The sequence below is a fragment of the Medicago truncatula genome, chromosome 1, assembly GCF_003473485.1.
Source record: "Medicago truncatula cultivar Jemalong A17 chromosome 1, MtrunA17r5.0-ANR, whole genome shotgun sequence".
NCBI classification, from domain to species: domain Eukaryota; kingdom Viridiplantae; phylum Streptophyta; class Magnoliopsida; order Fabales; family Fabaceae; genus Medicago; species Medicago truncatula.
In genome coordinates this window covers 2495483-2517845 of record NC_053042.1, presented here as the reverse complement: position 1 = coordinate 2517845, position 22363 = coordinate 2495483, and the positions used below count along the sequence as shown (strand labels likewise).

Genomic DNA, 22363 nt, shown 5'->3' with positions numbered 1-22363 from the left:
GGCTTCGATATCAAAAGGATCCATTGATAGTCTTTGGTGATATTGGAAATAGATAGGAATGAGATTTGTGATATTGGAAATAGATAGGAATGAGATTTGTGATATTGGAAATAGATAGGAATGAGATTTGTGATATTGGAAGTAGACATGAGTCCCTATATATAAGTACATTGTGTGGTGGACACTGACGGATTCGAAATAAGTTATTGTATTGTATTAAAGCAAACACTGATAATTATTAAAGCAAACAGTGACGACTAGACAACACTCTGATAATTATTAAAGGAAACAGTGACGAGTAGACAACACTCTGATAATTATTAAAGCAAACACTACGGACTAGACAACACTCTGATAATTATTAAAGCAAACAGTGACGAGTAGACAACACTCTGATAATTATTAAAGCAAACACTACGGACTAGACAACACTCTGATAATTATTAAAGCAAACAGTGACGAGTAGACAACACTCTGATAATTATTAAAGCAAACACTACGGACTAGACAACACTCTGATAATTATTAAAGCAAACAGTGACGAGTAGACAACACTCTGATAATTATTAAAGCAAACACTACGGACTAGACAACACTGACAAATATTAAAGCAAACAGTTGGGACTAGACAACACTGATAATGTTGACTGAATACAAACAAATATTTGATTAAAATTAATTTTCAAACAACTCACGCTCCAACTTCCCCAACAGCTCATTCTTCCGGTCATCGAGATGCTCTTCGTCCCTTAACTTTAGATACATTTTCATTTTTTTAGCTTGAGTCTTTTCTTGCAGCAACTTGTTTTTCTGTTGTTTCACCAAAGTTAACTCTTTCAATTGTTCAATCTCTTGCTCTTTTAATTCTTTGAATTGAACCCATTCCTTTTCCACCTTCTCCAATGTCTCGCCCTTGCTTTTCTTCTTACCTTTTTTTTTAGCTGCATCCCTACCCATTGGACGAGCACTAGATCCTACAGAGTCCTCGTAAGATCTCTTAGATCCACTACTTCCTGAGTCAACATTTCCTCCCACTTGACTACCATACCGTGGTTGATCTCGGAGAGCGCGCCATTCTTCCATTAAAGTAAATTGAACATTCTTCCCACATCCATATAATTCTTGAGCTTTTTTGAAAACATCATCTTCCGACCAACCGCTTCCTTGCATACGCTTAGCGCTATCATAAGCACCAACCCATTTATTTATTAATTTGTTCATATAATTAAAACGGTTTCGGCATGCAACTACATCGCGCGGAGAATCGAATGAGCAATGCTCGTTACAATACTCAGCAATTTTACCCCAATATGATTCACTTGTCTGGTTTCTTCCGACAACACTGCATGTTCCATATTTTATCCACCCACTAATTAACACCAAATTTTGTTCAGTGTTCCATGATGGTTGTTGGTTTCTCTTGCTCTTTGGAGTTGTATCCTCTGGAGTTGGACCAACTTCATTATCTCGTGTCATTCCACCACGATTTATTTGTGATGAAAATTCAGGATATTCACCAACACTCTGAAAATTTTCATTCACCATTGGCATATAACCATTAAATGGGGGTGTTTGAGATGAATATCCCATCATAGATCTAAAATATGGATTAAAGTTGTTTGGAACAAAGGATGGGTGATTGAAATTTGAGGCAAAACCAAAATTAGACATGTTTTGAGGATTTTGGTTGGGGAATTGATTTGGGTTTTGAGGATGTTGGTTGAGGAATTGATTTGGGTTTTGAGGATATTGGTTGGGAAATTGATTTGGGTTTTGAGGATGTGAGTTGGGAAATTGATTTTGGTAGCTAAAAGGGTAATCAGAAGAATTTTGGGTGTTGGATTGATTGTTAGTGGGATCCATTTCACTAATTAAAGACTAAAACTTCAAAAGAAATGCTAATAATAAGATTAAGAGAGTGAAAATTATGGTTTTTTTTTCTGTGTCCAAATCAAATGATCCAAGTCTCTATTTATAGAGAAAAAAAAATCACGAATTTTGGTGAAAAAAAAAAATTAAAAAAATTATTTGCAATGAAATAATTGAGTCCAAAGTATTAAGAAGATAAAAATCCAAGCCAGCCAACCAGAAAGCGACGCGTGGCAGCAACTATCCAAAACAGTTTCTCTCTCCGCGTCCCTCTGTCACAGACGCGCCTTGTCGGCGCGTGTAACGCACGCGCCAAAAAAAGCCCAATCCGAGCGCGCCACGTGGCTTCCGGCGTCAGGATTCAACCTATTGAATGTATTCATCATCTCTTTCCTCCAGCTCACTTTCAACACCCCCCTCTCCAATGGTTTGCTTGTTGAATATGGGGTTCAACACCCCCATTGCACATGGTCTAAGTTCTTATACTTGATAAGCTATTTATGTTTGGATATGTACACCAAAAAGTACTTACATAATTGAAGTGTTTGGATGTGACATTACATAAGCAATTATCGAAATTTTAAATATTTTTAATTTAACAAAAAAATCAGAGAATCAAACCACAATTATCAAGATTTTTTTCATAAAATTAATCAAGATGTAAAAAACAATATTATAATATATTAATTATAATTATATATATATATATATATATATATATATATATATAGTATAATCAATATTTGTCCTTAAAAAAAATTAAGTTAAGTTTGTTTTTTCTATTCAGTTTTATTTTGTTACGTAACAAAGAATAATAAAAATCTTCCTTAAAAAAATAATAATAAAAATCTTAGTTACGTGTGTTATTTAGTAAGATAACTATATAGCAATTTTGTTACTTATGCACCGCCAAAGATAATTATAATTAAAATATATGTTTTGAAAATGTGGATCCAAAGAGACTCGAAGGAGGTAACATAAATTCATAAGCTCCTTGTTAAGTAGGAGGGTAAGCTGAAAATTTAGGCTTATTGAAATATGACATAAGCAGCTTATGAAACTATAATAAGCTATTTTTATTTATTTACCCAAACACCTTTAAAAAAGCTTATGGGCGTAGATAAGCCCACATAAGCTCAAAATAAACCGATCCAAACGGGACCTAAGTGTCAAATTTACTAAGGTTCTGGCGTACATTGTCGCCGCTGCGACATATTTGCCGAGTTCAACGTAATGTCTTTTTTGCTTTGAGATCGTAATTACATTATTAATCTTTTACCTTATTGATTTCATAGTAACCCTCTCTCTTCATCATCGGGTGAAACTCATTTGAGGCCAAACAAATACCCAGGTTACATTGTTTTCATCAAATAGTTACCAATAAGTGGTGAATCAATAAGGTAACAATGCATGCGTGCCCCTAGGGCTGGTGTTTTTTAGTGGGACTGGTTTTGTTCTGAATTTAATGAATGTACTTGCCCTTGGTCAACATCTAGAATGAACAATGGTACATGAAGCCAAGAGACGTAATACTTGAAGATATGTGAAATTTGAAATTCAAGATCTGGTACGGAAAGATACATGTAAAATACTTGTATCTAATGTGGAACGAGTAAACATTATAGTCTCCAAATGTATCAAATTATAAAATAATCTCTAATTATCCACTTTGTTAATCGAAATAGTCTCTCGTGTTAAAATGTTATGTTAATACTGTTATATCAATCCTTCGATATACTTACTTACTTACTTACGAGGGTGGAAATAGGCTAGGCTGAGTTAGGCTTTGCAAGGTCTAAGTCTGGCCTACCAAATTTTTTTAAAGCCCAAGTATGACATGCAGCCTATCATAGACTATGTTGTAGGCTCCTGTTGGTCGACCTGACCTATTCTCATCCCTCAAAAACTGTGAAGCTCCGATACTTCAAAATAGATGACGTATCGTATCCCCTGCATATCCTGCACCGGTACCTGCCTGATACTTTCCGATACGTATCAGGAGAGTATCCGATAATTATCCAGCACTGACACCTGCCCCGATATTTCCCAATTAATGTTAACTAAAATAACTTAACTCTTGAGTACGAATGTGTTATTTTTTGGATATAGTGCTTCTTTTTCTGATCGATAAAGTATAGCACTAACATATATAGTATAGCACTGATGGTGCTCTTTTTAGGATATATTGTGTATGTAATTGGTTTCTTTTGTTTGTTAATATATTTGCATATTAAAAAAAATGGTTAATAGGTCTTTACCCCCTGTAATATAGGTTATTTTCGATTTTCCCCCTTGAAAATTATTTTTTTGATTTACCCCTGTAAAAAAAATTGTTTTAATTTACCTCCCTAATAGGCCAAATAAAAACGAAAATTCTTGAAAAAAAAATTGGTAAAACAATCTTTTTTATAGGGCGTAAATCAAAAAAATAATTTTACAAAGGTGAAAACCAGAAATGACCTATATTACAGGGGTTAAAGACCTATTAACCCTAAAAAATATTATTATAATATATTGTACATTTAATTATATAATGTTTTTTTATTAACATATCTCAGCCGTATCGTATCTTGATTTTTAAAATTTTCTGTATCGACATATTAGTGCAGTATCATATCCGTATCGTATCTCGTATCCGGATTTCAGAGCTCAAAAATTTATAAGTACTCGTATATTTTGTTATTTTTTTTAAAATAATAAAGTACTCAAAAGTATTGTCATATTTGGGTAGGAGTGAAAAGAGGTTGAGTTGAGCTGGTCTTTCCATAGCACGGGATAAGTAACTAACAAACAACTGTAACAAGTAGTACATCTAAAAGAAGAAAGACAAAAACCACCGATAAAGAAGAAGAAGAATACGAACAAGAATATTCCATTATTCTTCTCCATAAAGAATATTCTATATCCGAAACCATTTTTTTATTTACTTTTTTAAATCCGCACTTCAATTTCCATTCCATATATATAATTTTCACACTTTTTCTAATCCAAATTACTCATTATCATTATTCTTATTCTTTTCATTAAACCATCCAAAACACCGTTGCGTTTCGTAAACGCGATTTTCAGAATAATCGATTCTTTCTTCTTCAGAAGCAACGATGAAGTTCTGGAAGATTCTCAACAACCAGATCGAGCAAACGTTACCTGATTGGCGTGATAAGTTTCTTTCCTACAAGGATCTTAAGAAGCAGTTGAAACTCATTGTTCCTAAAGAGATTGATTCTTCTTGTTCTAAACGGCGTCGTTTGGATGATGATGGTGGTGCTGAAGGAGAGGTTACGAAAGAGGTTAAAGATTTTCTTAGGTTGTTGGAGGTTGAAATTGAGAAATTTAATGGCTTTTTTGTTGAGAAAGAAGAAGAATATGTTATCAAATGGAAGGTATATTTTTAACTTTAATCGATTATAGTTTACGATTTTTTTTTTTTTTTTTGTTGTAATACGGTGTATTGAAAATTAAATTTAAGATTTTTATTTGTGCTATGAGGAATATCAGAGACCAAGATTATATAGTTTTGTCAAATTTATGTTTTTTTTTTTTTTAAGTATTAATATGAATGTTTGCCTATGAAACACTGATACAAACACGACATGAACACTACACCTACACATGTTAATAATTTGAGAAAATGAGATAATTCAATGTAATCTGTGTCAGCGTCAGAATTCACATACTTTAGATCAGAATTGTCGGTGCTAGAAAGATTTGTGCAACTCCATTTCATAATCTATGATGCTTATGAAATCCAATGTATGATTATTTTTGGAGTAAAGTTGAGTTTGAAGAAATCAAGTGGTACCGTGATTTTGTTGAAATTTTTGCTACAATCACGGTGACACATTGCGATTCTAGCAAACTCACTGCAAATCCAATCATGCAGTTTGTGGATTAAATAGGGGTGTAATAACCTTGTGTGTTTGGATTGATGGTTTAGGAGGGGAAGGTTTACTTTTCTTTTTTAAATTATCAACTATATAACATGTTTTTCTAAAATACACTAATTGTGATTGAAGGAAGTATTATATGACTGTTTATCATGTTAATATGCATTTTAAAAAAAAAAACATTTTATAGTGTTCGTAATTTAAAAATGTAAACGAAACCCTCCATTCTCTTCCCCTCCTAAACCCTCCATCCAAACACACCCTAAATATCAATGAATGTGGAATAGAGGGGGCAACATGTTAGAATGTATGAATTTTAACAGGGGTCGTGGTTTGCTCTTGGTGGTTTAGAAGTCCTTTCTTTGTCAGCATATATTGTAATTCTGGAAAGGCATGCTTGACTCATATTTTTTATTTTAGCAATCTTTTCTGTTCATTGGGACTGTTGGTGGAAGGAAAAAATGTTCTAGAAACTTATCCTCGAAGTAAAATGGACTATTAAAATAATCTTATAATAATTATGAGTAATTTGAACAATAATATTCTGTTTTTCATCTCAATTAGTATAATTTTACCACCAAGGGCCTGATGCACCTTGTCTGTGTTGTAAATTTCGGAATGTTGAGTTTGATTCCTACTAGTAAAAAAAAAGTATAATCTTAGTGAAGAACCGTAAATGTATTTTAGCCGAGTGATTTTATGACTAGAAGCTAATGTAAACTGTGTTTAAGCTTTAGCTGACATATATTATTATGAAAGTATTGCTAGTGATAAACAATTACACATATATTGCCATATGTCTGCAATTTTCACCTTGTTCTGCATAGTTGCACCAACTTTTATATCGCCATATGACTGCAATTTTCACCTTGTTCTGCATAGTTACACCAACTTTTATATCGCCATATGTCTGCAATTTTCACCTTGTTCTGCATAGTTACACCAACTTTTCCATGTCAGAGACGTGACTGAGATATGGACCTAGCGTATTCCATTTCTAAGAACGACTTCTTATGTTTGCTATGCAGGAATTGCAAGACAAAGTTGCCTGGGCCAAGAGTTCTGATATCGAGTTGATGACAGTAGGGAGGGAAATAGTGGATTTTCATGGAGAGATGGTTTTGTTAGAGAACTATAGTGCACTTAACTACACAGGTAATTTTTGTCAGACCCTGTGCATGAATTTTAAGCGGCAGATTCCTTTTGCCTCATAGGATAGTGACATATGGTATTTTGTTTTTTTTGAAGTACACCTCATTTGCAAAGTATTATTGTACCGCATTTAAGTTGAGCATATGATTTAGTTCTTGAATTATTCAAATTTGTATTGTCAATCCCTATCATATAATATGAGAACCAATGAGAAATGAGTTTGGACCTCTAAGGACTGAATTATCATACAGTTACATTGAAGACTAAATTGCGAATGAGTTACAGTTTTAGGGGTATTAATTAATGGTAGTTTAGTCAATTAAGATGTATAGTCAGATGAAGCTATAGAATATCATGGATTTTACAGTCTTAATTCTATTGACTATCGTTTGCAACCATATTTTGCAAATAAGATGGCTACTGAACATTTTGTTTTAAAAAATGAGTTTGCATTTCTAAACTGAGTCAGGGTTTTACTGATACTCTTCTGATTGAATACATCAGAGTTATTCTTGTTTGTCAGTAGATGGGTGCATAAAATGAAGTGAATGGTTAAACACAATATAATCAGACAGGAAAACTAGGGTGTGTAGGACAGTAGGTGAAAGATGATTTCTTTGACTAGGTGGGTTTTTGTGATAATGAATGCTAAGCGTTTTCTTCTCTCATCCTGTGTGCAGGTTTGGTTAAGATAATAAAGAAATATGATAAGCGAACTGGTGCACTACTTCGGTTACCTTTTATCCAAGATGTCTTGAACCAGCCATTCTTCAAAATCGATGTGCTTAACAAGCTTGTGAAGGAGTGTGAGGTGATGCTAAGCATTATTTTCCCCAAAAGTGGGCCTCTAGGGCAATCCTTATCAACAAGTGAGGTTTTTGAGGAAGTTGCGCGTGAGACCACGACTGCAAATGAAACTAAGGAGACACTAGACCATGTCCCAAAAGAATTTTCTGAGATCCAAAATATGGAGAACATTTTCATCAAACTAACTACATCAGCACTGGATACTCTGAAAGAGATTAGGGGTGGAAGCTCAACTGTAAGCATATACTCATTGCCTCCTCTGCATAGCGAGACTTTGGTAGAGGATTGAAAGAAAATAACAGGATAGGTGCTGAGTTTAGCTCTTCGTCTTCGCGTGTTTCCTGTTTCTCTTCTGTGGAGAGATAGTAGCCAGTAGATCATGGCAATAACTTGTGATAGGTCCTGTCCAACATTGTCTTTTCTATGTTGAGAACACACACCGAATGAATTTGGATGGAAATTTGGCCTCCTTTTTGGAACAGTGTCTGATGGTAGATGGATGCAGCATGATTATTATTCTCCTTTTTCTAAATAATGTAAAATTTTCCCCAGGGTTATAGGTGTCATGCACTATCTTAAATTGGCATCTAGCTCGTATCAGTATGCTAACAATGTGTGGGTTTTATGTAGATAACTACTAGATTTTAATTTATATCAAACATTTGATTAGAAAGAGGGTGATTGGAATTTTGTAATGCATCTGCTAATTTTGTAACTTTGATATTACTTTGTTTGGAGAAATATTTCCTATGCATGGATAGCCACCTTGCCACTGTACAGGCAATGTCTATGTCTTGGCTCTTGGGCAAACCGAAATTTAAATTATTTGGTTGCAATAAAAAGGTGAAATTCCAATGCACCGTAATAAAATGTAGAAGTACAATTTCAGTCTAGCTTTGAGACAATCAGTTCTTTGAAAACCATTTAAAGACAATAATTTTTTGTTTATTGGGCAAATAAAAAACAAAGGAAATTGTGTATAGCTGGAGATGTTAGACTTTTATAATATGGTGAATTAAAGTTTGAATTTCGGTTGATGAGATACTAGCATTTAGTACACAATATTCTGAATACGATTGTCTTTAACCTTTGGTGGTGGGAAACTAAAAATTATCATTGTTCAAAGATTAACCCAATAATAAGAATAACCCAAGAAATATTATTTTTTTTTACTAATTTTTTTTCTCTGTAACAAACATTTGAGACAAACAAAATATACAATTTTTTTTTTGTTGACATTCCGATTCGCTAGGAAAGTATAATATGACCAATAATTGTTATACATAGGAATTTGAATTCTTCTGAACAATTCATTTTTAGTGGAGCTCGTTAACCACATGAACCCAATTATTTTGATTAAAATAAACAAAATATAACTTTTTTGCAAAAACAACAGTCAAAAGAGTAAAGATAATGTAACTTGCGGTAACAAAGAACAACAAGCGCCTGTAGCTCAGTGGATAGAGCGTCTGTTTCCTAAGCAGAAAGTCGTAGGTTCGACCCCTACCTGGCGCGTTTCATGTTTTTCCTATCAGTTTTTACTCTGTTCTTTTGTTTCATGAAAAAAACACCTTAACTTTTTTTAACTTCAAATGCTACAGGGCACGATTTGCATGTCCAACCTAACAAGACCTACAAATTGCAACCACCAAGAATGTATCAATCAACATTATCATAAAAAAACACAAACAATTTTTTCAGCTATGTATAAAATAACCTCTAAGTCATAATTCAGATACAGAAACTCACCACCTAGTACCACTTCAGTTTTGTGCAAGCAACAAAAATAAAATGTCCTTAATTGCAGAAGCACCAGAATTTCTTCAAGTTTTCTCAGATGGAACGGTGAAACGTTTCAACCCAGAAATAGCACCACCCTCATTAGATTCATCCAACAAATACAAATCCAAAGACATAATCATTGACCCTACAAAACCCATCACAGGAAGAATCTTCATTCCAAACAATCCAACCAAAAAACTCCTACCTCTCTTAGTTTATTTCCATGGTGGTGGCTTTTGCATTGGTTCCACAACATGGCTTGGTTACAACAACTTCCTCGGAGATTTCTCCGTCGCGTCACAGTCCATTATTCTCTCTGTTGATTACCGGTTAGCACCGGAGAATCGTCTTCCAATAGCTTATGAAGATTGTTACTCATCACTTGAATGGCTTGGTGAAAATGTGAAAACCGAACCGTTTCTACGACATGCTGATTTATCAAATGTTTTTCTCTCTGGTGATAGTGCTGGTGGTAACATTTCTCATTATGTTGCTGTTAAAGCTATTCAAAATGATGGGTTTTGTCCTGTGAAGATTAAAGGGGTTATGCTTATACATCCTTATTTTGGGAGTGAGAAAAGGACTGAGAAAGAGATGGAGGAAGAAGGAGGTGTTGAGGATGTGAAAATGAATGATATGTTTTGGAGATTGAGTTTGCCTGAAGATTCGGACCGCGATTTTTTTGGTTGTAATTTTGAGAAAGATGATGTGAGTGAGAGTGTTTGGTTGAAGTTTCCTGCTGTTGAGGTTTATGTTGCTGGAAAGGATTTTTTGAAGGAAAGAGGTGTTATGTATGCTGAGTTTGTGAAGAAGAAAGGGGTGAAAGAGGTGAATGTTGTTGAGGCTGAAGAAGAGAAACATGTGTTTCACGTTTTTTATCCTGAATCTGATGCAACTAGGTTGCTTCAAAACCAAATGAGTCAGTTCATGAAGAAATGTTTGCATTAGTGTGTTTGCTTCTGACAATTAGAAATTCATTCAAAATAAAAAAGGATTGTTATTGTGTTAAGTAACTTTTGCTTGTATTCGCAATTTGGCATAATTGATAGATGCGTTGGGGCTTTAATTTTTTGGTGCTACTGCCTAAAATAAAAATATTGCATTAGCTTTAGTTTCCATCCTCCATTTTTATATTGCATGTTGCTGGTTAAATTCGGATATGAATTATGTGCACCATGTAGATTTGAACTTTATATGCAAAATGGTAGTTTAAATTTGTCCCCATGTGTTTAGCTCATTTGGTAAGGGATGATGCATAATTTATGCAAAGATTGAGGTTCGAACCGCATACACCCCACTTATTCATCTTAAAGGTGAGCCACTAAACTATTTGACAAAAAAAATAATCTCTTATGTTAAGAGTAGCGTCAATATTGACACTAATGTGTTCATCTTTTTATTTTACTGTTGTATTTTTGGTTATACATTTTTTTTGGAATAACCAAAATCAAATAAAGATTTAAATTATTTAGACTTTGATGTAGGAATCCTTCGTTAGAGATGACAATGGGTACCTTATGGGTAAGGTACTACAGTGCTTTTCCTCATATATGCGTTTGTAAAAAATACTCGTATCTAAGTCCGTGACAACTTTAGTGTTCTTTCCCATAACTTATGGGCACATTAGTGTTCATACCCGCACTCATTGCTCGTACTTTAACTATGAGAAGACAATAAAAATATCACAATTAAAATAAAACTATGGTTCAAATTTTTTCAAATCAACTCATAAAATAGTATTTAACAAAATAAAAAAATATCCAAAACATCCTTCAATAATTGTATACCAAGAGGGATCAATTATTGTATTAAGTAGTTTTTAGGTTTAGACTTAAATAGCTAAATAAATTAATTAATTATACACCAAAAATAAACAAATTATTTATCATATTATATAACTATGTATATGCGGGTTGTGTGGATGGGCAGTATAGTACCATTACTTGTACTCATACCCATTTAAATTTGCGAGTAATACCCAGACCCAAGCCCGAACCCATGAAAGTGAGGTTTAATCATACCCATTGCACATATTTTTTGCAGTTATCGTCGGATCTGGGTCCAATTACAATCCCCACTTATCTAAAACGTGATAAAGAGAATGCGGAGGTGTGCTCGAACGTGATACGGTGCGTTGTTATTAGTGTGTTCCTTCAGACGTTGTACCTTAGTGTAGTAGATGTTTAGTCCACGTGTGTGCATGTGATTGGCCTTCTCGTCGGTCCAAAACACTTTCTTTAAGAATGGAAGGTTAACACACAAACACAAGCTAAATTACATATCCCTAACCTTAACATATTTGTCCATGTGACAAATAAGGACTTGTGATGTGACATAAGTGAAGTTTAAGAGTCCCACATCGGTTGAAAATATGATATATACGAGTGTTTATAAGTGGAGGTAATCCTCACCTCACAATTCGGTTTCATGAGGTTATGTTAGGTATAAATACGATTTTTAAGATAATATTAGAGCATTCTTTAAGATCCTTGTGCCACCTGCTATCAGATTTCCGCTATAACCATCCACCATGTATATCCATACACCACAAGCTCTTATTGACACAAATGCCACACCACAACTCTTATATTGTCACATGTACAAAACTTAACGCACCGTGTGTGGAGCAAATACACGTATTAGGAATTCAATATTGTCACATGTACAAAACTTAACGCACCAAGTGCGGAGCAAATACATGTATTAGGAATTCAATAAACATATACAAAACATAAAAGTTCATACTTTGATATATCTCTCTTTTGATATTGAAATGAAAATCTTTTAATACATTAACTCATTATGTAAAATAATCAAAGAGTTGTGTTATTTGAGTAACTAATTGTATGACAATTTATGTGATAATATAAATTTATAAATAAAAGTAGGTACTAACACAAATAAAAATATTATGTAAGTATAAAAAAGAAAGTTGTCACAAAAATTATAAATATAATTTTTCATAATAAAATACGAGTAAATCACCAAATTAGTTTTTGTATTTGTACCAAATTCTCAAATTGGTCCATGACTCTATTAATAACTCAAAATAGTCATTGTCTTTATAAACGATTTACTAATGGAGGGACCTAACTGAGAAACGTTTGACAAAGACATGAGTCATTTTGAGTTATTAATGGAGTCTGGGACCAAATTAAAAATTTAGTACAAAGATATGGACCAATTTGATGGTTTACTCGATAAAATACACATGGTTTTAACTAGTTTAGTAAAAAAAGATGACCTCGTAGGGTTTGTACGTGGGGTGCAAAAAAGATGAGTACGTGGGGTGCAAAAAAGATGACTCAAAAAGAGTACAAACATACGTACCCAGTACCCACACATGTGTGCCTATAAAATGACCTTCACAGTTTCACTCTTTCACTTTCATTTTCCCCCAAATTTTGATTTTTCTTTGCAGAATCTCTTCGGAAACCCTAACCCTGACAATCCTTCACTTCTCAAGCTTTCTCCAATTCCTTCTTCTCGCAGGTATTCATTCACCTTCTCTCTATCCCCTTCTCCCTCTCTATATGATTAAACCTTTGTTTGAATTTTGAAAATTAGGTTTAATTAACACTGTTTGATTCGTTGCAGATAATGGGTGAAACAAAGGAAGAAACATACGAGGAAGAGCTTCTTGATTACGAAGAGGAGGATGAGAAAGCACCTGATTCAGTCGGAGCTAAAGTTAACGGTGAATCTGGGAAGAAGTAAGTTTTATCTATTGATTTTGATTGATATGATGTGAATATTGTATGCTGAACTAGTATTTGTTAATTTGAAATATTGGGTTTATTTATATTTTGAATTTTGTGTTGTCTTTGTTATGTAAGATGAATTGTAAGCATATAAGGGCTGTTTGGATTGATTTATTTGAGGTTTTATACTGACATAAGCACTTCTGAGACTATTGTATGCTGTGCTAGGTTTGAGTAATTTGAAAGTTTGGGATTTTATGTTGAATTTTGTGTTGGTTTATTTGAGCTTATATACCTACATATAAGAGCTGTTTGGATCGGCTTATATGAGGTTTTATACTGACATAAGCACCCGTGAAACTATTGTATGCTGTGTTAGGATTGATTAATTTGAAAATATTGTGATTTTATGTTAGAATTTTGTATTGGTTTATTTGAGCTTATATACCAACATATAAGGGCTGTTTGGATTGGCTTATTTGATTTTATAGACTGACATTATGTTCAGGACAATTTCTGAAAAAGCTAATGACATGTTTATAGACTGTTTTCAGCTTATTTTCACAAGCTCTTCAAAACAGCTTATTGCTTATATAAAAACAATAACTTTATCTTATATTTTGTTATAGAAATAGCTTATACATAAGCAACTCATGCTATCAACTACAAATTAAGCTGTTTATCTTTATCCAAACAGGGCCATATTAATTTTTTTTCAGTTTGTTTTATTTGGGCTTAAATTGTCTTGTCCGTTATTTTATCTGGAATTGCATGAGAAAAAGAAATTCAGCATGTTTTGTTTTACTGTTTTGATGAAGTTAGATGTGTGCAGTTGCTAATTTTTCATTTCGGGGTCAAACTTTTCATTTCGGTGGAATTAAATTTGATGCTGTGTATTTTTGTTGTATTCTTTCTTAACATTTATTTTGGCTTTTTTCAGGGGCTATGTTGGGATCCACAGTTCAGGATTCAGAGACTTTCTTCTAAAGCCAGAGCTTCTTCGTGCTATTGTGGACTCGGGATTTGAGCATCCTTCTGAAGGCAAATTATCTGTACCCTTATATTTAGTTATTGTTGTTTTCTTGTTTGAGCTACTGTAATGATTTGGGAACTAGAGATCTAATTTTGTTTTGAATCTTTGTTTCAAATTATATTTTTTGTCTTGAGTAGAATTGTTGTCACTTGTTTTTTTTTTTCTTCACTTCCATCTTAACTTGTGTAATTTGATCCATACAGCTAACCCCACTTAGGGGGTTAAGGCTTGGTTGTTGTTGTTTTTTGATTTGTTGCAAGGTGTTATTAGTTAATAAAATCACAATTTCACTGAACTTGTGTATTTTGTTAATTTTTTTGTTTTGCAGGTAATACATCTATTATAATCTTGTTTTGGAGAACTATTGTGCTTTGGTAACTCTATCAAATCAAATTAAAAGGGTCAGAAAGGTTTTTTTACTGATCATTGGTTTCTTCGACCCCAATTTTCTTTGGTTCATCATCAGTGCAACATGAGTGCATACCACAAGCAATCCTTGGAATGGATGTATTATGCCAGGCAAAATCGGGAATGGGAAAAACTGCTGTTTTTGTTCTATCAACTTTGCAGCAGATTGATCCTGTTCCAGGCCAAGTTTCTGCTCTTATTCTGTGTCATACAAGGGAATTAGCATACCAGGTATTTATTTGGTGTTCAATAAATGAAAGTATATGGAACTTCATATTCTTGTAGCTTCTAACATAAGATATATGTGCATTATCTTTCTTGTAGATATGCCATGAGTTTGAAAGGTTCAGCACCTACTTGGCTGATCTCAAGGTTGCTGTCTTTTATGGTGGTGTCAACATTAAAGTTCACAAGGATCTGTTGAAAAATGAATGCCCTCATATTGTCGTTGGTACACCTGGAAGAATACTAGCATTGGCCAGGGATAAGGACCTTTCATTAAAGAATGTTAGGCATTTCATTCTGGATGAATGTGATAAGATGCTGGAATCACTGGGTATGTTTAATTGTGAACAGTAGTTCTTTTGACCTGATTCATTGTTTTTCACTTCCTATAATTTCATGGTTTTCATCGTCTACATTTTGATTTCCCCAGACATGAGGAAAGATGTGCAAGATATTTTCAAGATGACACCCCATGATAAGCAAGTTATGATGTTTTCTGCAACACTCAGCAAGGAAATTCGCCCAGTCTGCAAAAAATTTATGCAAGATGTAATGTCCTGTGGCCAGTATTACTTATTTGAACTCTCTTTTGCTCGATGCCCACATTTCCTGAGAGCATTTTAGATATTTAGGGTTCCATGGTTTCATCAACATTTACTTTTTATATTAGGGGTTCAGTTTGGGTAGTGCCTTCGTAATTCAACCAATTTTTATGGGAATAGCTCATGGGATGGAGTGTGGTTGTGTTGTGTTGGCCGGAGCTGGGAGTTCCAGATAGGCATGTTGTAGATAAGCTCTTAATTGTGGTTGTGGTTCTTCTTCCATATTTTTCGTTCTTTTATTTTTTTGTTGGAAGTTGGTTGTGTCAATTAGCCTTTTGTCTGATATGGGTTTTCACAGCTTAGGATACTGTCAAGTTTTCAATTTTAAGGGGAGGGGAGTTGTTAGTGTATTCTCGGTATGTTGGTGGCGATGTTGTTAGTGTTAATTAAATGTCAGTGTTTCTTGCTTGGGCTGACTAAAAAAAGCATCAGCAAGGAGACCAAATAAACGGATCAGAACTGTGATTCAGGGATCTGCATCCGTCATTGATTTCGTTCTGGATTCCATTATCTTAAAGGAGGCTCCTAATATGATTTACTGTGACATTGTTCCTTTCAGCCAATGGAAATTTATGTTGACGATGAAGCGAAATTGACCCTTCATGGTCTCGTTCAGGTGGGTCTTGTGCTATTCAAATGTTTTATTCCTTCATGTTTTCTGTAGTAATTTGTGTGAGCTTTGTGGTTTACGTTGGTTATTGAAATGACAGCACTACATCAAATTGAAGGAGGAGGAGAAGAACCGAAAGTTGAACGATCTTCTTGATGCACTGGACTTCAACCAAGTTGTGATCTTTGTGAAAAGTGTCAGCAGAGCAGCTGAGCTGGACAAGTTGCTTGTGGAATGCAACTTTCCATCCATATGCATTCATTCTGGAATGTCCCAGGAAGAAAGGTTTGTATTATGTGGCATCTTATCTTCATCAACACTTAATTGGTGATTTAATATAATCCATAATTTTCCTTTTGGTTTTAACTGAATTATATTAGAGAACTATCATGAGTATTATATTAACAGTATTTGCTATAGTTGTATTTTCTGCTGCATATTGTGTTGGATAAATGTAAAAAATGAAGGATATGTTACTAGCTTTGAATTCATGAAAGGCCAGTGATTTGATGTTTCTATCCAGTTTGACTTGTAATTTGCATAAGTTTAAGAATGTAGGAAACAGCCGATTCTTACGTGAGATTGTACTCCCTCCATACCAAATTATAAGAAGAAAAAAACTCACTTTCGTTGTCTTTTTACTTTTTCTCGTGAAATTAAATGCAAATTGCTTTCAATTTGCTCTCCCTCCCATTTTCTTCATAGTCAATAGCTAATGTTTTTACATCTTCCCCTGAAACTTATTCCAAGGAGAACACAAATAGCTATGTTCCAAATTATTATGCTTTAGTTTACTTGGATATTTCTGAACGGAACCTATCAGACACATGCACACACAATGATTGTATTGAATGTTTCTGTAGAAAGCACACACAGATAATGGTTACACCTCAACCATGCACAATTCCATGGCACTTAAGACTATGGCTGTGTTTGGTAACACAAAAAAGCTAGCTTATAGCTTGTTGGATTAGCTTATAAGCTTATTGGATGAAAACGTGATGTGTTTGGTAACAAGCTTTTCTCACGAGCTTATATCTTTTTTTGAGAAGCTATTTCAAGTAGCTTTTTAGCTTATAGCTGATAGCTTTTCACATTTTCTTCCATTTATACCCTTTTAAGTTTATTTTTTATTGAAAAAAACTACCCACGTTGTGTTAATGTTTTTTTACGGTTGCCTTATAAATTGCTTTTTATTTGAATTTTTATTTATTGTTTGGTTGGGAATATGGTTCTTAGGTTTTATTTTTATTTTTATACGGTCTCATGTTGCTATCTATTTGAATTTTTTATTTATTTTTTTAGGTGATTCAAAATATCGTTCAACCAGCCCCTTGCACTATCCATATGTACCACTCATGTTGTAGTTTTTTTTTTTTTTATAAATTTTCTTTGTTCACTTTTTTTTTTACGTTGCTTTTAATTCATACTCCCTCCGTTTCAAAATGAGTGTCGCTTTAGCCAATTGCACACAGATTAAGAAATTAAATGAAGTAGTCAAATGTCATAACAATTTTACTAAAATAACCTTACTTTATAAGAAAAATACAAACTTAAAGTTGTATTGAAAATTGTGAGAGAAAAGTTTGAGTATTTGTTGAGGGTAAAGTTGGAAGAAAAAAATTAAAGTTGCATTGAAAATGTAAAGCGACATTCATTTTGAAACAAATTTTTTTGGCTAAAACGACACTCATTTTGAAACGGAGGGAGTATAATATAATATATAATTTTAAACAAAATCTACAATAAATAGTGAAGTCATTTTTGTTAAATACAAAATATTAATTGAATTCATAAAACACTTTTATCATTTTAGAGATGAAATTAATTTGAAATGAATTTAAATATTTAAAAAAGAATTGAAAAAGTAAAAAATTATGTATAAAATTTTATTAAAAAAATACTCCCTCCGTCCCAAATTGTATGACGTTTTGGCCATTTCACACGTATTAAGAAATGTAATTAATTTTGTGTGGGGAAGAGAAATTATGAGTTGTTTTACAAAATTATCCTTAATAAATGGTATGGAAAAGATAAATGAAATAATTGAAAGAAGAGAGAGTAATTAATAGTTAAGGATATAATAGGAAAAGTAACATTATTATTTCATTGGTATTGTAAAGCGACATATAATTTGGGACAATTTTTTTTTACAAAGCGACATACAATTTGGGACAGAGGGAGTAAATAAACAAACATGTCCTTTTATGTCATTTTATATTAATCAGTCATTTCAACAACTAATTTTACCAAACACATTATTTTTAATTAGCGAGCTTTTCAGTCATCAGCTATCAGTTAGCTTATAGCTGATTTTTACCAAACAGAGCCTATATATATGTGGCTAAATGAAACTATGTTTTGTGATGTTCTAGATTCTTTTTGAATGCTCATGTTTATCTTGAAAGACATATTGTCATGCTTACGCGTGTAAAGCTCTCAGGTTGTGTATCTAGACATATTGTCATGCTTATGCGTGTAAAGCTCTCAATTTTTGTATCCAGACAAGCATGGTGGGTTGTTGTCTGCCCATGTGGGATTTACTGCATTGGAGTCCTTCAATTTACAGTATAATTGTCTACTTTTGTTGTTACTTTCCATGATAATTCACTTCAATCTACCCTCAGGTTGAATGGTGGGTTCTTGTCATGAATGATTCAGTCATTCTTGGATTGTAAATTGTGGCATTGCAATTCAGAGACACCGGTACAAACTTAAATATGCATGATTCTTATAACATGAACAGAATTCCAAGTCTCAAATAAATGCTGAATGCCAAGTTCCACCATCATTCTGCACCTTCATTTTCTTTGACACCATTCAGAGTGACCACTGAAACTGTTAGGGGAAGATTCTTCCTGAAACAGAAGAACCAGAGTCAAATAACTGGTCTGTCACATCACATGAACACAACTGGGTGCAATTCATAGCACCCCTCAATTCTTTGCACCCTCTCAATTCTTTTTTTCAATAGCTTAACCCTCTACTCTCTAGTTTGAATTCTTAAGTGGGAATGGTTGATATAGAGCAACAAGAAAATGCGGGTGAAACAGTGATACATGTAACATGATCTCACCAATTTATGATAAATATATGATCAGGCCATTAATGACCTATGTATTCTTGGACATGATACAAATCACTTGCCTGTCTTGATTTGAACTGCAATTTGTGCGATTTAAGCTACTATGTTACTGTTTATACTGCAACCTTTTGTTTCATTAACATAGGTCAATCAGTAATATAAAATAAAGGTCAATCAACTGATTTGATCTTCTGTTTGATTTTTTGTGTACGATCCTAAATTTGTTACAAAAAAAGTGGTAAATTAAGTTGTGCCTTATCTTGAACAATGTCTTGTGCAGGTTGAAGCGGTATAAAGGTTTTAAGGAGGGGCATACAAGGATTCTTGTAGCAACAGATTTAGTTGGCAGGGGAATTGACATTGAACGTGTTAATATAGTGATAAACTATGACATGCCTGACTCTGCAGACACATACTTGCACAGGGTATGATTTTCCCGATCTTATCTTTTTCTAATTTAATTGTAAAATTAGTTTTTTACTTCAAAAAAAATTGTAAAATTAGTTTTCATGTCCCTTTTTTATAGTCCATAATCCTTAATTGTCATTTTATTTTGGATGAAATTGTAAACAGGTTGGCCGAGCTGGAAGGTTTGGTACCAAGGGCCTTGCAATTACATTTGTTTCATGTTCAAGTGATGTTGATGTTCTCAACAATGTAAGACAATTATCCTTTTTCAGTTATGATTCGGTGTAAATCACTCAGGGCATGCCGTAAGAGTTGATTTATGGCGTCATGTGTTATTGATGGTGGTGCCGTCGCAGATGGCCTGCCCTTCATTAAGATGATTTGAATTTCCTTCTGCAGTTTGTTTTATTGTTGAACCAACTGCTGTTTTAATATCTCCAGCATTGCTTATTACTTACCGAATCATCGCGTTACCCATTATCGCACATCATTCTCTCCAATTACTTTCCAACCTGTTAAAAAAATCCATAATAATATCCAGCCTCTGCAACATGTGTCCAGTTTTCCTATTGTTTACCTGATTTGTAATGATCGCAACTTTAATATCCCCCCAAGTTTTAACAACATGAAATAAGTAGTATTTGTATTATTTATGTTATATGTCCATCATTTGTCCATTTATTGCAATACCATCTGCCATAAATCCGTGCCGAGCATTTGGCTTGCTTTCATCATTCAGAATATTTACATCTTTCAATTGTTGTTTATTCCAGGTTCAGTCCCGGTTTGAGGTGGATATAAAACAGCTCCCTGAGCAGATTGATACATCTACCTACAGTATGTTCCTTATCATTTCATTTTAGTTTGTTTTTTTTAGGCACATTCATTCTATTTTTTATAGTTTTTATTTAAGATTGTTTAATATTATGTTTTAGTTGAATCCTTCACCAAAAGGCCTTTTATAAAAACAATTTTTTCCATCACCAGATTTAGTCAGTTGTATGTATCCCATTCTAGTATTTTGGTAAACTGTATTTTGCAATAAATTGTGATAGCATGTTACAAGCTATTTCTTTTGGTATCTCAACAACTAGTGTTTCCCATTATACAACTTTCCAAATTGGAATATAATTTTTTTCCATGTCCATCAGTAATAATTTAATTACAAGTGGCCGTCGTACTTTATTTGTTTCTTAAGGCCTTTGATCATCTTCATGTATTATATTTTATGTCGTGTTTCCTTTTACACTTGCCCTTCGTAGGAATGTCAGTATTTTTTACCTTTTCTTTGAGGCCGCGTTTATGTAACATTGTGCTTCTTTCTGCCTTCAGTTTTTTGACCTTTTCTTTTTAATTTTTTTTTTTTTTTTGCAGTGCCATCATAATAACCTCTTGTGGTGTAATCCTTTGAATTAATTGGACTGTCTTTGATTATCTTACAATCCAGCTAAACAAAGCTCTTAGAACTGGGTGATTCACCTTGTCATTGTCCAGTTCATGTACTTCTATTGACCCGTGAGACCGTTTTGTCGTTGGAGATAAACTCGGTATTTGGATTTTGCAATATGACTGCTTCCAAATATGTGGATTAATTTACTGTATTCTAAATTATGTAGGTTTTTATTCCTAAAGGCTTATGTTTTTATGAATTTATCTTATGTTCAATTAATTAGATTGGTTATTTAAAATCGAGGATGGAAATCCACCAGTTGCTTTGATTCAACTTGTCTTGAATGCGTCAATGAATTTGACATTGGCCTCTGCTAATTATAAGATTATTCTAGTAATGTTTTTTCTATTCATTTAAGTGCTATATCCACCATCCCAATTTTAATCTGAATTCGCTGAGGTTTATGAGCCTAAGAATTATGCAATACAGTAGTAGTATACTTGGTGTACCTTCCACTCTTGTAGACACCCTTGTCGAATGAGTTGCTATGATTGGCATTTATAGTTTGTTGTTTATAGGTATGAACAAATCTCACATTCAAACAGTCACTAGGATAATACAATCACGATGAAGAGCGAATGGTAAACTAATAAAGTGTCTTAGACTTGGGCAGTCTCTGAACATGTCCCTCGTAAAAGTGTATTAGACTTGGCAGTCCCTCGAAAAAGATACTGCTAGAATTGAGTGTCAATGAACATCACTCCCAGTCCCTTGAATTGAAAGCCTCTACTACAAGAGGATTCTCTTTTGTTTTTCCCCTTCCCTTTTGTCTTGCTAGGAAAATCCCAACGTTTGTTCTTTTCTTTTCCTCTCCCAAAACTCTTGACACAAATCAATTAACGATTCAAGACTTTTTTTTATAGGAAAAGTTATTTATTTGTTAGGAGGAGGGGGTGTGAGTAGCAGAGATTGAATACTGAAGTGATTACATAATACTTGTTCGGTGTCACAGCCAAGTTGAGCTATTCCTTCGTGGCAACAATTAATGGTATAAACTTTGTAAGTGTAATAAGTGTAATGGGAATAAAACGAAGTTGATGTTCTCTCTTTCTAGAATATGATAATAAAAGTAGAAAGAATTGGAAATGAAAAAAAAGCAGCATCAACATGACAAGGTTTGCTAGCGTGATAGATGAAGTCTTAGATGGAAGAGTCACATGGGTTGAGAAGTTGAGATCTCTCCATTTTTTAAAATAGTTTTTTACTTCAGTTTGAGGAAAGAATGTCAAGGAATAATTTTTTAGGTTAACAATTAATATATCTAAACAAAAAATAATTTTTTAGGTTAACAATTAATGTATCTGGTCTATGAATGTGACCATATACATGATATAAATGCATATA

The 22363-nt window shown here is 33.5% G+C and overlaps 4 protein-coding genes and 1 non-coding gene across 6 annotated transcripts; 3 read left to right on the top strand and 2 right to left on the bottom strand.

The window, feature by feature from the left end:
• Positions 1-675: 675 nt before the first annotated feature.
• Positions 676-1590, bottom strand: LOC112419499 (glutathione S-transferase T3). The gene has a single exon (XM_039829243.1). The coding sequence runs from the start codon at positions 1588-1590 to the stop codon at positions 676-678; it is 915 nt and encodes a 304-aa protein (XP_039685177.1).
• A 3044-nt stretch (positions 1591-4634) lies between these two features.
• On the top strand, positions 4635-8505 carry LOC11418657 (SPX domain-containing protein 2). The gene is made up of 3 exons (XM_003588712.4): positions 4635-5252; positions 6785-6911; positions 7589-8505. Exons 1-3 carry the CDS (start codon positions 4971-4973, stop codon positions 8002-8004), a joined length of 825 nt encoding a protein of 274 aa, XP_003588760.1. The 5' UTR covers positions 4635-4970; the 3' UTR covers positions 8005-8505.
• A 481-nt stretch (positions 8506-8986) lies between these two features.
• LOC120579610 (uncharacterized) lies at positions 8987-10640 on the bottom strand. The gene is made up of 2 exons (XM_039832085.1): positions 9465-10640; positions 8987-9347 (listed from the first exon to the last, which is right to left on the bottom strand). The coding sequence occupies exon 1, from the start codon at positions 10440-10442 to the stop codon at positions 9936-9938; it is 507 nt and encodes a 168-aa protein (XP_039688019.1). The 5' UTR covers positions 10443-10640; the 3' UTR covers positions 8987-9347; positions 9465-9935.
• TRNAR-CCU (transfer RNA arginine (anticodon CCU)) lies at positions 9158-9230 on the top strand. The gene has a single exon. It is a non-coding gene; the product is annotated as a tRNA-Arg (tRNA).
• A 2234-nt stretch (positions 10641-12874) lies between the features above and the next one.
• On the top strand, positions 12875-21371 carry LOC11424505 (DEAD-box ATP-dependent RNA helicase 15). 2 transcript variants are annotated; one of them, XM_024775252.2, is made up of 12 exons: positions 12875-12989; positions 13095-13210; positions 14139-14239; positions 14560-14870; positions 14964-15195; positions 15295-15413; positions 16026-16082; positions 16177-16361; positions 19442-19586; positions 19735-19818; positions 20343-20406; positions 20944-21371. In XM_024775252.2, the coding sequence occupies exons 4-12, from the start codon at positions 14733-14735 to the stop codon at positions 20952-20954; spliced, it is 1035 nt and encodes a 344-aa protein (XP_024631020.1). In that variant the 5' UTR covers positions 12875-12989; positions 13095-13210; positions 14139-14239; positions 14560-14732; the 3' UTR covers positions 20955-21371. The 2 variants fall into 2 exon arrangements, with proteins under 2 accessions (XP_024631020.1, XP_003588757.1); XM_003588709.4 differs by having other exon boundaries at positions 12881-12989; positions 14698-14870.
• The last annotated feature ends 992 nt before the right edge of the window (positions 21372-22363 follow it).

Coding starts and splice junctions, on each gene's coding strand:
- LOC112419499 (XM_039829243.1), bottom strand. CDS start 1,590: ATGGGATATTCATCTCAAACACCCCCATTTAATGGTTATATGCCAATG.
- LOC11418657 (XM_003588712.4), top strand. CDS start 4,971: ATGAAGTTCTGGAAGATTCTCAACAACCAGATCGAGCAAACGTTACCT. Junction 5,253..6,784: donor AATATGTTATCAAATGGAAG/GTATATTTTTAA, acceptor TTTGCTATGCAG/GAATTGCAAGACAAAGTTGC. Junction 6,912..7,588: donor TAGTGCACTTAACTACACAG/GTAATTTTTGTC, acceptor TCCTGTGTGCAG/GTTTGGTTAAGATAATAAAG.
- LOC120579610 (XM_039832085.1), bottom strand. CDS start 10,442: ATGCAAACATTTCTTCATGAACTGACTCATTTGGTTTTGAAGCAACCT.
- LOC11424505 (XM_003588709.4), top strand. CDS start 13,098: ATGGGTGAAACAAAGGAAGAAACATACGAGGAAGAGCTTCTTGATTAC. Junction 14,871..14,963: donor CAAGGGAATTAGCATACCAG/GTATTTATTTGG, acceptor TCTTTCTTGTAG/ATATGCCATGAGTTTGAAAG. Junction 16,362..19,441: donor GGAATGTCCCAGGAAGAAAG/GTTTGTATTATG, acceptor TGTCTTGTGCAG/GTTGAAGCGGTATAAAGGTT.